Source organism: Pangasianodon hypophthalmus, chromosome 4 (assembly GCF_027358585.1).
Source record: "Pangasianodon hypophthalmus isolate fPanHyp1 chromosome 4, fPanHyp1.pri, whole genome shotgun sequence".
Lineage (NCBI taxonomy): Eukaryota > Metazoa > Chordata > Actinopteri > Siluriformes > Pangasiidae > Pangasianodon > Pangasianodon hypophthalmus.
In genome coordinates this window covers 11,741,356-11,757,808 of record NC_069713.1, presented here as the reverse complement: position 1 = coordinate 11,757,808, position 16,453 = coordinate 11,741,356, and the positions used below count along the sequence as shown (strand labels likewise).

Here is a 16,453-nt window from a genome sequence, read left to right as displayed (position 1 = left end):
ATGTAGTTATTGCAAGCAAAGGATAAGCAACCCCTATATATATATATATATATATATATATATATATATATATATATGTATACGCATATATCAGATAAATCAGATACAGTATCAGATCCTTTTGCTTGTGCCCAAAATTTAGCTTTTAAGGGTAAACCTGAAAAATAAACTTTTCTTTTCTAAGAGTGAAGTGGAACTTTTCCTGTTAATTGCCCAGCTGTATGAATTTGAGCCTCAGAGCTGCCTTTCCATATGAGCAGATCAGGTTTCAAATATTCAAATAATATAAATATTATTTGAATATTTATATTATTTGAATATTTAAATAATATAAATCTCCAGGACCGTAAAGCTGTAGCCCTTCCCCAGATCTGTGTCTTGACACAATCCTGTCTTTAAGGTCTACTGATAGACAATTCTGTGTTATTGTCAGCTAAGGGGCTTTATTGTAAACAGAGGTATGGCTTTCTAAATCATGTAAAATTGACAATCATTTTATGGATCTTATTGGGATCATCTCATACAGGAAGAGCCGCACTTTTTGGATGAATGGCCTGTCATCATGCAGGTTTTTTCGCCATGCAGGGAGGCACGACGGGTGTGTTTCACACTGTTCTCAGTGCAAACACTCACACCATAAAGGGAGCTAATGAATCACATACTTTCAAGCTGACAGAGGATTTTTTGTTTTTTACTTTATCTCGACACCAATCAGCTGTGCAAGTGAAAATTTTGAGTTGAAGCAGCTCACAAATATATAACATCAATTCTGAGTTTTTATGAGTTATGGCCTTTTGCGTTTGAATGTTTTCTTTGCTTCATATACAGCCCCTGGCAAAAATTATGGAATCGCCAGTCTTGGAGGATGTTCATTTTGTAGAAAAAAGGCAGGTCACAGACATGACACAAAACTAAAGTCATTTCAAATGTCAACTTTCTGGCTTTAAGAAACACTAAAAGAAATCAAGAAAACAAATGTAGTAGTCAGTAACAGTTACTTTTTTAGACCAAGCAGAGGGAAAAAAATATGGAATCACTCAATTCCAAGGAAAAAATTATGGAATCATGAAAAACAAACAAACAAAAGAACACTTCAACACACCACTAGTACTTTGTTGCACCACCTCTGGCTTTTATAACAGCTTGCAGTCTCTGAGGCATGGACTTAATGAGTGACAAACAGTACTCTTCATCAATCTGGCTCCAACTTTCTCTGATTGCTGTTGCCAGATCAGTTTTGCAGGTTGGAGCCTTGTCATGGACCATTTTCTTCAACTTCCACCACAGATTTTCAATCGGATTAAGATCCGGACTATTTGCAGGCCATGACATTGACCTTATGTGTCTTTCTTCAAGGAATGTTTTCACAGTTTTTGCTCTATGACAAGATGCATTATCATCTTGAAAAATGATATCATCCCCAAACATCCTTTCAATTGATGGGATAAAAGTGTCCAAAATGTCAATGTAAACTTGTGCATTTATTGAAGATGTAATGACAGCCATCTCCCCAATGCCTTTACCTGACATGCAACCCCATATCATCAATGCCTGTGGAAATTTGCATGTTTTCTTCAGGCAGTTGTCTTCATAAATCTCAATGGAACGGCACCAAACAAAAGTTCCAGCATCATCACCTTGCCCAATGCAGATACGTGATTCATCACTGAAAATGACTTTCATCCAGTCATCCACAGTCCAAGATTGCTTTTCCTTAGCCCACTGTAACCTTGTTTTTTTCTGTTTAGGTGTTAATGATGGTTTTCGTTTAGCTTTTCTGTATGTAAATCCCATTTCCTTTAGGCGATTTCTCACAGTTCGGTCACAGACGTTGACTCCAGTTTCCTCCCATTTGTTCCTCATTTGTTTTGTTGTGCATTTTCTGTTTTCAAGACATATTGCCTTAAGTTTTCTGTCTTGACGCTTTGATGTCTTCCTTGGTCTACCAGTATACTTGCCTTTAACAACCTTCCCATGTTGTTTGTACTTGGTCCAGATTTTAGACACAGCTGACTGTGAACAACCAACATCTTTTGAAACATTGCGTGATGATTTACCCTCTTTAAGGAGTTTGATAATTCTCTCCTTTGTTTCAATTGACATCTCTCGGGTTGGAGCCATGATTCATGTCAATCCACGTAGTGCAACAGCTCTCCAAGGTGTGATCACTCCTTTTTAACTGCAGATTAATGAGCAGATCTAATCTGATGCAGGTTGGAAAGGAAATTGACAGGGTGATTCCATAATTTTTTCCTCGGAATTGAGTGATTCCATATTTTTTTTCCTCTGCTTGGTCTAAAAAAAGTAACTGTTACTGACTACTACATTTGTTTTCTTGATTTCTTTTAGTGTTTCTTAAAGCCAGAAAGTTGACATTTGAAATGACTTTAGTTTTGTGTCATGTCTGTGACCTGCCTTTTTTCTACAAAATTAAACAACTGAATGAACATCCTCCAAGACTGGTGATTCCATAATTTTTGCCAGGGGCTGTATAGAGAAGGCTTTCTGTCTCCTCTGCTGATCATAACACACTTTCCCCAGTTGTTGAGCCAAAGACATTATTCAGCTCTGAGAGAGGAGATCTTCCACACACCATCATTAATTTAAATAGTCACCCACCACCGTTTACAAGAGCACCAGAGATCAGTTCTCTCAAAAACAACTTTTATAACTCCACTAAACTTACAGAACACTCTAGGCACAAAAACATCACAATCTTAGAATTTACTGTATAACACACACACACACACACCCAGCACACAGTAGGTTTTTTTTTTTTCCTTACCTGATTGAGATTCCATAAAGCTGTAGAGAATCAGGAGAGTCACACAAATAAACATAATCCCTGGAAGACAGTTTATCATTATTGCCTCAGTCTGTTTCACAATGTAAATAACATTTTATGAATTACTCTAGGTGCACAATTTAATTCACATCTCTTCTATCAAAAACTTCCTACTCACTCCTTTGTAAGGATAATATTTTCTGAAAAAGAAGACGGTAAAAAGTTCACAATTTCAGTTTAGTGTACTTTCGTTTATGTGACCTGCGTAACCTGTTTCTAAATGCGAGACTAAACACACCTTTTTTTTTTTTTTTTTCTAAGGAAGCATGCTAAGAATGGAGGTGGTGTCTTTGAGATGACTAATTTCAGGTGAAGTTGTAAAGGCCCAAATTTAAAATGCTGAACCTGAAATGCTTACATTTATTTCAGGGAAGAATTCACCCTGAGCAGCTTGCATATTAATCTCTATATTTAGCATGTGAGCTTCATTGGTGTTATTTGACTTTGTTAGTGTAAACTTTTCATGTTGGTGATTTTAACTTTGGTTTTCTATATTACCCACAATGCCATTCAACTTACTGCTGATAGTAGCGTCCCTTTGCTTCATCTCTTCCTAAAGAGAGCGATGTGGCAGCACTTAATCATTAATTCCAGCTCTATCACCTCCTTATCTGTACACTCTGCTCAAACAGTTCTCCTCTTAAGCCCCTTTTACACCAGACTGCTGTAACGTTGTGTTCAATTCTCTTTCATGTTAATCAAAGTGTCCTTTATGCCAGAGAGAGAGAGAGAGAGAGAGAGAGAGAGAGAGACAGAGACTGTACCAGACTGTACAGTTAGGTCTTTATATGAAGGCTAAGCAGGTGAATTTCTCTTAGCCATGTTAGCCACAACCATAACACTGCTGCAGGAAAAGCTGTGAGGTTTATCACTGTGTGCATTCTGTGTGTGAATGTCAGGTCATTACTACAGAAAGATTACAAAACATGTACAGATACAAAAAGTTTAGCTCTTTAACTAATGCAGTAAATCTGGCAGACCAGATTGGCACTCGTGAGCAATAGCAATGTCTTAGTCGTTGTTTCCAAACACAGTGTTTAGTTGCTGAGTCACTCTAATGAAGGTGGTACGACGACTCAGCTCCTTCAGCTTAGCAGCTCCTACATAGGTGCAGGTGGAGCGAACTCCACCCAGTACATCCTTCACAGTGACCTGCACTGGCCCTTTATAGGGCACCTCCACTGTCTTCCCCTCAGACGCCCTGCATCCACATGAGAGAGAGAGAGACTTGTCTTACCCGTAGTCATGCGCAACACACACCTGGACAGGTAAATGGTGAACTAATCTGGACTTTTAAAATAACAGGCATTACACTGGGCATCACAGCAAGTTTTACCACCTAAGGTAGTATATTAGTGTATGGTATTATTGGCTTGTGTAACAACAGTGGAGAAAAAAACTTAAAGTTCATTATATGAGTTCACTCTAAAAATAAGCATAATAAGCATAAATAAGCATATTTTCACTAACAGGAGCCTGTAGTGATGAGCTACCTGGTATGCTAGCTATATAAAAGACAGAAAGTAGAACACAACTTGTACTAGATAAAAATTACACAATAGGTGTGAGTTTTGTTTTCTATTAAAACAAGAGCTGCTCTCAGTCAGGACTGAAACTCATTTCCAGGGACTGGTACAACAGGAACAACAGGAATTATAGAATATATCTTTACTGCATGCTGCCTGATATCCTGTCTGATAACATTACACACGTTAAAACACGGTGTAATGACTTTACATTCTGATTTTTTTCTCCTGTACTCAGTATGCTGTCAGTCTTTCTCTCACCTGTACTCTGCTACTCCTCCTGCCTGCTTCTTCATGGCCGTATCAGAGCTCATGCCGTAGAACAGTTTGTACTTTTTGGCCTTTTTCTCGATGGTCTCACCCCCGCTCTCAGAGTGACCTGCCAACATTCCACCCAGCATCATGAAGTCTGTCCCTGCACCCATCCATCACATCACAGCCAGTCAAATATAATACAAAGAAGATCAAACACTGAGAATGCAAAAATATGAGTTTACTTTCAGGATTCCTTTACCTGAAAATGCATGCATGAATAATATGTAGATAAACAAATAAAGAAATAGGCTAAATAAATTTTAAAATGGAGTATTTTGAATAGTTTTTGAGTTTCTATGTCTCTTATACCACTGTGATTTGCCAATGATTACAATTTTTAACTTATCAGTGAACATCACATCATCATGCTCATGTTTAGAGAAAATGGCACATGAAATTTGTAATTTCTTTGAAACCACTGAAAAAAAATTGTAAAAAAAAAAAAAAAAGTGTTTAGACCACTGTGTTTAGACAATTATTTTGAGAACATTGACCTTAGTTTGCAGTAAAGTGGCATATGGATTAAGAAAAACTGTGTTTGTATATCTCTCAGTGTGCATTTATGCGTTATGTGGAGCGGCCTGCATTTATTTGTTGATTTCTGAAACAGTTCACACGCCAACTTGTGCAGTTTAATCCACTAATGTCTGTGTATTTTTCACTGGATCTGCTCTAGCCACTCAGCAAAAGTTGTCTCATATCTAACACTAAATTAAATTAAATTAAAATAAAATAGTTTTAATATAATTGAATAAAATATATAACCTTATTGTAAAATACCAGTAGAGTTCTACATTTTCAAATTATATTTTATATTAAAATTGTCTTTCAAAATATTTTATTTGATTTTACAGTTTTTTTCTTTCTTTGTTCCGTAAGTGTGATGTATTTCTGAATGGTGTTTCTCCCAAACACTTTTCAGAATGAGGAGCTTTGTGCCAGTCAGTGACAGTGGGGCAGTACTGATCCTCAGCAATTCTCAGTGATTTATTTTCTCTCACTCTCACTCATTTCATTCATTCATTCATCTTCAGTAAGCACTTTATCCTGGTCAGAGTCACCATGGATCTGGAGACATTAAATTACATATTAAATTATGCAACAAAAATATCCCCATAAGGACAGGGAACCTTTAATAAAAAAAAATCAGTAAATAGAAAACAGCAAATAAATAAAACAGTAAATCACATTAATCACAGCTGCTCACTACTGCCATATGTCAGTGTATCCTCCATATTAGATCTGTGGAGAGATGCAGCTCTAACCTGATCAAATCAACTACTTTTCCCAAATGTTCAGGAGATAGTTTTTATTATTAATAATAAAAAAAGAAAGTAAACACACTCCATTTTACAGTCTACATGTTTAAACTGTTTACAGAGTTTGTTTATTTTAAATAACTAACTTAAAAGTAAGTGATTATATCCTTCTGTAAAAAAGTTTCAAGTGTTATAAAAAACAGATATTTATTCAGTAGCAGCAGTGATGATCAGTGGTGCTGAATTTTTAGCATGTTCATTGTACTGAGGACTGAAGTATGGATAGAGTTTCTTCTTTGTGAAAGACTGAGCAGTGAAAGAGTAGATATGAGAGCTGGACTCCACATCATAAAAAGAGACCAGACCCTCCTCATAATCCTGCTGATAGTTTGGAGCGCTGTGTGAAGAGAGAGAGAGAGAGAGATAGAGAGAGAGAGAGAGAGAGGAAAAAAAAAGGGGGAGACACAATCACCAGTATACACAATATAATTTACGTCACGGGACGTAACACTGAGTTAAAGTGAGTGTGTTAGAGCAGGAAAAACCCTAAAATGTGCAGGACGGAAGATTCTCCAGGACCAGAGCTGGGAACCTGTGGACTAAATGGTATAAAATGCAATATAATTTAAACTAGAGATGTTATGAAGCAAAATGATTTAAAGATTACATTTCTTGTAATAGATAAATGCAATTACCATCACTCCAACAGCAGTAAGAACTGCTGAAACTGAAACGCCCAAAGCCCACCTCCAAACACCAAAGACTTTACCTAAAATGAAACCAAGATTACAGAGTTACAGATATTTTAAGGAAACTGTACAAGAATTATTGATAACTACAAAACACACTCTTATAGACAGAACTGTAGCAAAATTACCAATAGATATAATAATAATAATGCATAAGTTCTGGTGAAAAAATAGTGTGTGTTCATCATGCTCATGTTTCATTTTTAATCACCTCATCTGTAATGATTACAGTAGAATGTTAAAGTCTATATCTAAGCATTTTAAATCATAGCCACTTACTATTAATGATAACCTCTGTCTCCATCATGTGATGTTTTTGTAGAAGTCTGCAGTAAAACCTGTTGGAGTCGCTATAATCATAAACAGTGATGCGGCGTTTCACACTGAAGCCCTCAGTGTCTCTGTGTGTTTGTGTATCTTCAGCAGGCAGAGTGGCTCCTTCTCTGTCCAGCCACAGAACATCAGGTTCAGGTTTCCAGCCTCTGGACTCACACACTAGATTAATCCCTCCTGAGTTATCATAACTCTCCAACGTGATCACCGGATGGCTTCCCAGAACTATAGGCAATAAACAAAAAGTATTGTTTTAAATATAAAAAATCATGTTAAACTGTTAACCCCAGTAGAGTTTATTATTTTCTGCACATTCTGCAGATTAGTTTTGGGAGCATGAACATCTATTACTATTTTGGTACAAATCAGTATGTTAGTAATGGTAACAATGTTTAATTAATTTTACATTATATATGTTATATCTTAACTTGTGTTAGGTAACTGCATTTCAGGCAAACCAACAAATGATTTCCCTAATCCCTAATTTTCTGCTGGCCTGTATGTTGTTAAGCAACTAAACAACATGTCAAATTATTAACATTTTTAACAATTAACAATTCTTCCAGCTGCTTATTTGTGAAAAATTAATTGTGATTAATTTAATTCTTAATTAATTCTTAATTAAGCAAACTCATTTAGACAGTAACACACTCACATTCATTTAAATAAAAAAAATTTCATCCAAGTATTAAAATTATGGTTATATTTACAATTATAGACACACACACACACACACACACACTAAAAGTTTTAAGTTTTGTCATCTGACCTTTTGTTACTTCTTACTTTGATTGAATAATATGTGCTCAGTCTAACAACTTTTAGTTTCTCCTCCAAATTCATTTTGGGGGAAAAGGATGATAAAGTAAAAACAATCCATTTGTTCATGTTCAAGACAGAGTCTTGAAGAGTGAAGAGTCTGTAACAGCTGCTGATGGTAATGACGGAGGCTTTATAACATTCTGTGTATTTTTATAAAGACCGGTAATCTGATGTAGATGACAAACTTTGCCATACAAGAAACATGCTAGAAATGTATTGCCCACCTCAGGCAAAAATTATTGATTGCAAAAGTTTAGCCCTACTGGTGTTGACTGACAGATTACAACACAATATGATAAAAGTCTCATTATGAAATAAAAGTCTGATTATGAAATGAAGAAAGCATTATAAAGTAAAAGTAGTCTTTTGAAAAAAAGATATTTTGAAATAGAGCTTGTTATTATGAAATAAAAATGAACTGCAATGCTGACATTTTATCTGGTGACAGTGTTATTGTGAAAATGGGTATGATGAATTCTTTTTATTAATGAATATAGTATTATTTATTTATTGAATTATTTCACAATATAAAGACTTATTTAAATATTTGTCACTGTGTTTACTCATTTTGTTATTTATATCATGTACTTTACAGCAAACACCATGTGAAAGTACATTTACTTTTACTTTTTTTTTTTTTTGCTGTTTAACTAACGATAGCTACACTGATCAAGACAACAACAATTAGTTGTCAGAAGAAATTTTCATTTAACATTTATGATTTATGTACGTAAAGTAAAAAAAAAAAAAAGTTTAAGATCCTATTTTTGGAAAACTTTATTTTCACCTATATTGTGGATAATGTATTAAATTTCTGGTTGAGTAAAAAAAAAATGTCCTAAAGGTGAAAACATGAAGATAGTTTCCATCAGGTACTTATTGGAGTCACTCTGTTCCACTGGCTGAATCTGAAATGATGTTCTGTTGGATATACACCACACTATATAGTGTCAACCAAATCACTCCATAAACACATGAAGTGAATATGTAATGATGTACAATTAAGATAGAATTGACTAAAAACTGGGTAAATATATAGTTTGAATCTAAGACAGTAAAGTTTGCTATAAAATTATCATTTTGACTCCTCATAATAATGTTCCATAGTTTAACTCTATGCTGCTGTCTGTCTATGGCAGCATAAGATGTTAACTGAGCCTGTTCATATACGTCCAAATAGTAAATTTTTAAAGTAGTTAAAATTCAACTGCAATTGTGCAAATTTAAAGATTTTACAGGCCTAGTAATGTAGATAGAAGTAACAGCAATAACAGCAGTTAGCTAATAGCAATCATGCAAAAAATGAAACAAAAATAAAAAATTCACACACACAAAGCTCCTATCCATACGTATAAATCAATGAGTCTATATATGAATAGAACACATGGGACTGTGCAGGTTTGATGCCAAAATTTGATTGAATTTAAAGTTGATATTTTGACTGAATTTGTGCAGTAGGTTTATACGCGTTTATACTATTCTAAAACAATGATCTCATCGGATGGAGTTTTCTCTTCTTTCTTTTAATCACACACCGGCATCTCTCCCCAGTTATTTCACTTTCCCCTTATCTCAGTTGTAACCATGGCGAGAGTTCTGTCAGTTTATGTTTTCAAAAACAGCATTAGCCTTCACCTTAAAAAACACCATCTACAAGGTCACACCAGTCCGTTCTCACAGAAACATCCCTGCAGGATCACAGGCCCAAAGTCACCCTTCCAATGCACCAGAAATGGTACAGTGTAGTACATAAATAAGGCTCTGAAAGTTAATACATGAGGTGATTTAAGGTCACTTTTCAATACTGTTGCATAGATACTGATTGATATAATACTGATTAACAAATGATATTGATATAGATAACAGGAAATTCCTCCATACTGGTGCACAAAGTGGTAAGCACATATGTTGCTAAACCGTAGTCATATAATTTGCACAAATATATTAATTTTACTGTTGTCAGGAAAAAAAATTGAGTTTTGATCCATGGCTGATTGAGCTACCATTTGCTAGGTAGCTGACATTAGCTAATCCATCATATTAATGTAAATATTAGTATCAAATGTAATATACCAACTGTAAATGTACCAGTAAACAGCAGTCAATGTTTAGACTAAACCTATATTTTTCTTCCCTTTAAGGTGTTTCAGTAGCTAGCTAGCTAGTTAATGAACTAACTCAGGCATCAAAATGAGCCACATACCAGGAAAAACTGCAAGAAATTCCCAGAGGGTCTGCTAGAACAGTTTACAAGACATGACTTTCCTACAGAATTAGAAAGTGTGTGTTCATGGGGCTAGACTGCTATTTCAGCCACCCTAAAACTGTCATTCACCTCAACCACAACCTTTTAATTATTATCAAATAACTGAACTTGTAAAAATTTGCAGAACACTATTGCCAAAGATTTACAGATTTACAAATTATAATTATAAATTATATTATGGGAATAGGTGGGGTTAAAAATTGTACTGCAGCCAGCCACTGGAGGGCCTCAGAGACATTTTGGTTTCACTTTTAAACCCCTGTTATGACATCTACCCATATATACAGTCATTGGTATAAATCTACACAATTCTGCACGTGGCTTATTACATGCATATTCGTACATCTGGTGACTGTTCTGTGCTGTTGACCTCTAGGGGAACTGTGTGGGAGATTATCCAAATGAGGAAGTGCTTTGCCATTTTTGTAGCTTCAGTTCTGAAATGTGTATCCAAAATAATTCGGTATGGTAAGGTACTCAATTAATTCGGTATGCCTTCAAGGATTCACATACCAGGAGCAATGACGCTATGTTAAAGTAATTACAAGTAATTACATTATCAGGTAATTGTCTAAGCAAATTGCATTCATAATGATGCAAAAAGATTTTTTTTTCGAGAGAGAGAGACCAATTGAAGCAAGATAAAGAAGACATGCAGTGATTCAGGTTCCACCAGTTCATGCCAGGGTGACAATGACTGCAGCATCAAAACTGATTCCTATGAGGCAGAGCGTGGCAATCATGCAGCACTCTCCCAAGTGTTCTGGTAATGACAACTTGAAGTAAAAGAAGTAAAACTGGAGGTGTGTCTGGTAGCTGAACTTTGTTCAAACCATTGCAACTCTCATCAAGGAATCAGCAAAGTGTAAAAACATATACAGGTCTTTTTTGGGTAATCAAGACATGCAATACACTCATGCTGTGTCGAAGAAGGTGGTGTGTGATTACAGCAGCGATATTAAGAATATTCCATGAATATGGCCCACTTTTGGAAATACTAGATACACTCCAGCAAGACTCCAGTATTTATGGTGAAGTGTGAGCAAAAATAACAGGGCTTCTTAAACAAGTCAGGAAGGTAAGAACTGTCTTTAGTCTTCTCTGTTGTAATGCACTATAAAATGAAGGTATGTGCAGCTGTAAATAACATGAAGTTACCTAACTCTTGGTTCTTTCTGAAAGAGGTGTGGATTTATTTATAGCACTAAAGTTTAGAGGCACTGCATATTCATAGCACTTTTTTTCTTTTAAGTTGTAAGATCGAAATATATAATTGTAATCAACAAACATTCTCTGTCATTTGGGTGTGACATCATAGTGCATGTCACTTGGATTGTAATGTAAACTCCCCCAGTGTAAACTCCACTACAATGTACAATGCCTCCACTCCACTCCACTTACAGAAATCTCATGGCAAAAAACCCTGAAGTGTTGTAGGATGTATTTCTACTACTCCTCAGATGTTGGTGTGCATTCACTTCAGCATTCTCCAGGGAATTATAAGAAAAAAATAACTATTTAGCTAATAATAACTATTTAAAAAAACTATTTGTGAATTTAGCACAAATTTGTCAAATGATATGAGGGGAAAAAGTTAAGTTGTTACAGTACTTGACCACAAGATGGCACAGTCACAAAAATTCTTGGGTATATTTAGGGCTTGGTTCTGAAGATACTTGCCAAGTTTCATGATGATATAAAGATGCATTGCTGAGATGCACCCTCACATCCTGTTTTTTTTCTGCTTTTGCAGGTGCATTACAGGAGAATGGTTTTGAATACCAAAATTCCTTTGATAGATTTGTTCAGACAGGTCTCACAATCTGAGCCAAATTTGGTGAAGACTGGACAAAACTTGGAGGAGGAGTAGCAAAAATGGTAGTTAGATGTAAGCATGTTTAATATGTTATTGTAACTTCTGACTGGTACATTGCTCTGGCACGAAATTTCTTGCATACATTTTGGAGTATTCAGAATTCTTTTGATAAATTTTGTGAGGCTTACTCTGAAGATGACGTCTGCCAAATTTGGTGAAGATTAGACAAAATTTGTAGGAAGAGTAGCGAAAAAACATTTTTTCACAAATTTTTTTCAAAAGTTGTGACCATAAAAGTACTTCCAAATTAGGCCCAAATTTGACCCGCTGGTGGCCCTAGATCATTGGCAGCACTTTGCCCAAATTTGGTCAGAATGTTCCTTAGACCTTCCCCAGTCAGTGTGCCAAATTTCACAACTTTTTACTGTACTGTTCCATGGGCTGCCATAGACACCCTAACCAGAAGAAGAAGAATCAGAAGAAGAAGGATAAGAAAAGGTAGAATAATAATAGGATTTGGTGCTTGGCCCCCTAATAATAATGATAATAATAATAAGTGATAAAAAGAATAGAGAAATAAATAATAAATAATAAAGAATAAACAAACTTTAAAATTAAGTATTCGAGTAGTTTTTGAGTTTGTATGATGGACATAGTATTTTTATTTTGTTTTATTTTTTATATTTCTGCAGTTGTGGTGGAAGATTTCTCCATGTTTCAACCAACAAAACCTTCAGATCATCCACACTAGAGCACTGACAATCTGCTAATTTCTTCTCCATTGCATCTCATAGATGATCTATAGGGTTTAGGTCAGGGGTCTGGAAAGTTTCCTTTTAAAAGGTGGCTGGTATACTTTGGATCATTATCCTGCAGAAAAATTCACTTCTGTTGCTTGAAGAATTTCTTTGCTAATTTCTGCAAGTTTGCATCCAAAATACCTCTGTAAACTTCTGAGTTCATGATGCCATCAATGAACACAAGCTCACCAACACCACCGTAGAAAAAACAGCTCCAGTCACCTCCATGCTTTATAATACCCTTAGTGCAGGTTGGTTTGAATTCTTCTCTTTACTTTCTCCACACTAACACTCTACCATCAGATCCATACAAGTTAAATTTGGATTCATCTGAAAGTAAGTCAGTTCTCCAGAAGCTGCTGTCTTTCTGTGCATATTCTTTTGCAAATTTCACCCTTGCTTTCTTATTCTTGAAGCTGCTGCATGGTTTCCACTGCATTACTCTCCCTCTGTACCCATTCCCATTGACCCTGTTTTGAACATTTTGTGCTCTAGTTGTATCTGGTCATTCCTGTTGATGTCTGAAGCAATACTTGCTGTTGTTTCTCATCTGTTTTTCTTGATCTTACTCACAATTATCCTGCCCAGTCTGCTGGTGGTCTTTCTGGGTCTGCCTGTATGTCGTCTGTTTTCATTCAGAAGTTCTTTATCCTAAACTTTTTTTTTTCCAAGTTTTGCTGATCTGGTGAATAGAGTGGATTTCTTTGTGCAAACAGATGATGCTAGACCTTTTCTCAAATCTTCCTTCTTTCTCTTAGTCATTTTTCGAATTACATTTAACCAGCTGGACCCAAGGTAATTTATAGCTAATGTATATAGTCAATTACCTTCAATTTAATACAGGTGCCTCTAGTAGAGTAACCACATGGTGCAGTTTATCACAACCAGAATAATCCAAACACTTTTTTTTTCTAATTATGACCATTATATCTATTATTTTCAAATATTTAAATTTAATAATTTTTTTTGGGAGATATTTTGCTTGAAAAGTGTGTTTGTAGTAGCTTTCTTTAAAATAAATGACACTTGGTTTGATGTTGTTTTCTAATGCAGTGAAATTCATACATTTCATATATTCATACAAATGTGTCATAAGTGTCCAGACACTTTTTAGGGCCACTGTAGGTCACTTGTGGATATGAAGATGTATCTGTCAACTGGACAGATTCGACCAGAGCAAATAATCTTAACTGTTCCAAGAAGATTGTAGTGAACGTAGCCATAAAGAGCAAAGCACTTTAGTCCTTTAGTCTGTTCAGCTCTTTTATTTCCTCATCTGTACACTCTGCTCAAACAGATCAGCTTCCGAAGCCTCAGTTGAAATTGAAAACAGGTGAGGGCAATCAGAAGTCTGGAGACTGTGAAAGTGGGTACTGATCATGTGAGTGGTCATATGAGTAGTTCAGTTGCAGAGGATTCTGGGAAGTGTAGTTCATTTTTTTTTTAGTGGTGACAAGTGTTGAGCGAGATGTGGAGTGTTGCCAACTTAGTGATTTGTCACTAAATTTGGCAACTTTTAGATCCCTTCAGCAAATTTATCACTGACTAATCACTGATCACCATTGTTTGTCCCATCCATGCACCTCTTTGTTCATTTTAACCATAGGTTCTCAGCCTTGAGGCCTTGACCCCAAATGGGGTCACCTGCAATGCAGATGGGGTTGGAGGAGATTTTTACTACCCATTAATTATAATGTAATTCTATGAACATATAGAACTGATTTATATACATAGTCTATATACAACTCACTCCTGGCAGATCTGCCTCCACACACTATTTGAACCTGCAACTAATCCAGAATGGAGGTGCAAGACTTGTTTTCATCTCTTCAATTTCTCCCACACCTCCTAGTGGAGAAAATTCCACTGAAGAAGAGCAGAAAGAACAATGCTGAGGCCAGAAGCTCAGTCAAAAAGGTGTTTATTATGCCATAGAAAAGATAGAGAGTATATTCTCAGTGAATCTGATACAAGAGCAACAGACTGACTTAAAATCACAGGTATGTGAAATGAGGATGAGGATGTGAAAAAATAAAAATATCGCGTCACTACAACCTCAAAAAATTGGTAAATATGTGTGCAGACGATCAACAAGTACAAACAGATGTCAAAAGAAAAGTCAAATGTAAAAACATAATACGGATACAGAATAATTGTTAATAAGAGGGAAAATAAACTATAAGTAAAATTTTGCTATGTTCTCTCCACTGGTTTCCTGTAGCTCGAATCAGATTTAAAACACTGATGCGTTTAAAGTAAAAAAAAATTGACCAGTGCCCACTTATCTTAGAGCACTTACCAAACTCCACTCTGTACATAGCTTCCTTTGAGCCTCTATCATGGCTCAACTAGATCCACCATCTCTCAATGTACATCTAAGAAATGCATCAAAAATGTTTTCTGTCCTGGCACCCAGGTGGTGAAATGAACTCCCCCTAACTATCTCAAATCAAAAACTCCTTACATGACCTTACATTCCAATTAATTAATAATCCAGAAAATACAGAAGGCTGGTATGCAATACAGACCTTTTGGTAGGGTTGAAGGTCACAAGAGGTTTTTAAAATTCAGACTGTAACAAGAAAACTGGTTAGTAATCATATTCAATAACAGTCTAGAATAGTACGTAAGTATGTGATTTCAGACTGTTGTGGATTCTGGCCAAGAAAGGTAAACTCCACTGATGCCACTCTATACTATACATCTAGGCTATACGTCGTCATGTCACTGATGCAGATGTGCAGGTTGCTTTGCCTCCAGTTTTCAGAACACAGAGACATGTTGTGATCAAGAAAAAGGTCTTTGTTGGACTAGACCATGGTCTATTCCTCTTTCCATTATCATAATGATTCAGTGCAGTTGTCGGTGGTCTGACCTTGAGACAAAGAAAGATCATGACCGGTTTCTAAGGTAAAAAAGAAGGACATGCACATGGATTTTGCTACATGGACAGAGACTTCTAGAAGGAGCAGGGGGGTTCCCTGTGATGATTTAGCAGCCAGTAAACACTTTGCAATATGGGAAGATGGTCTTGGACATTTCCTTATTATGTAAAATGGTACAAACCACTTTAAATATGGTCATGTAATGAGTTGAAGTAACAGACATAAAGAGAAGAGGTGTTTTTCTTGTAAGGAGACAAAGATGTAGAGGTGTGTGAGAGAGAGAGACGAGCATGAGGAGCAGGACGGTGTGTGTGGCCCAGACGGCCTGCGCTACTGCACACTGGCCCACAGGCCACACAGCACAATGCACTGAGAAAGAGAGAGAGGAATAACTGGTCATGGAGAGAGCCTTTACTAACCAACATATTTGTAAGACTGGGGTAACATCTGAGATGGACATATATACTGTAATAGAGCAAGGAACATTATACTATGCATTGGTACATTACTGTGCTTACAAGACAAGGTGTTTACTGTAAGATTGGAGTGTCACACTGCGCTTAAGCTTAACAGTACTCACTTTCTCAGGTATGTGGTCTGTGGTATGTATGTGTAGATATGTGGCTCTTGGGATGTTTGACATTAATCTGACATCTAGGATGAGACTGCGGTCTGTTAGCATTGTTCAGTAGGACTTTCTCTAACATGTCGATGACTTTCTCAGGAGCAGAATAATCTGTACCTCTATTCTGCTGTAACTCACACACATTGGTAACAGGGAACGGAGCTGCATTAACAACATCCTTATTGACAAAGACTTTCTCACATCTGCACTTG

At 36.1% G+C, this 16,453-nt stretch overlaps 2 protein-coding genes across 2 annotated transcripts in view; both read right to left on the bottom strand.

The window, feature by feature from the left end:
• Window positions 1-3,067, bottom strand: part of LOC128318140 (butyrophilin subfamily 3 member A3-like) — a 37,729-nt gene extending 34,662 nt beyond the window's left edge. The window contains exons 1-2 of the mRNA XM_053233502.1: window positions 2,964-3,067; window positions 2,786-2,845 (exon numbers count right to left, since the gene is read on the bottom strand). Of these exons, the coding sequence (XP_053089477.1) occupies window positions 2,786-2,840 (55 nt within the window). The 5' untranslated portion in view covers window positions 2,841-2,845; window positions 2,964-3,067. The remainder of the gene's footprint in view (window positions 1-2,785; window positions 2,846-2,963) is intronic.
• Window positions 3,068-3,603: 536 nt separating this feature from the next.
• On the bottom strand, window positions 3,604-4,773 carry LOC128318141 (GMP reductase 2-like). Its single transcript, XM_053233504.1, has 2 exons — window positions 4,633-4,773; window positions 3,604-4,046 (listed from the first exon to the last, which is right to left on the bottom strand). Exons 1-2 carry the CDS (start codon window positions 4,770-4,772, stop codon window positions 3,857-3,859), a joined length of 330 nt encoding a protein of 109 aa, XP_053089479.1. The 5' UTR covers window position 4,773; the 3' UTR covers window positions 3,604-3,856.
• Between the last annotated feature and the right edge of the window lie 11,680 nt (window positions 4,774-16,453).

Bases quoted from the DNA above. Each gene is read 5' to 3' on its own strand.
- LOC128318141 (XM_053233504.1), bottom strand. From the start codon at position 4,772: ATGCTGGGTGGAATGTTGGCAGGTCACTCTGAGAGCGGGGGTGAGACC. The intron at 4,047-4,632 runs GTGAGAGAAAGA...ATGTGGATGCAG, and splicing joins GGAGGAGTAGCAGAGTACAG to GGCGTCTGAGGGGAAGACAG.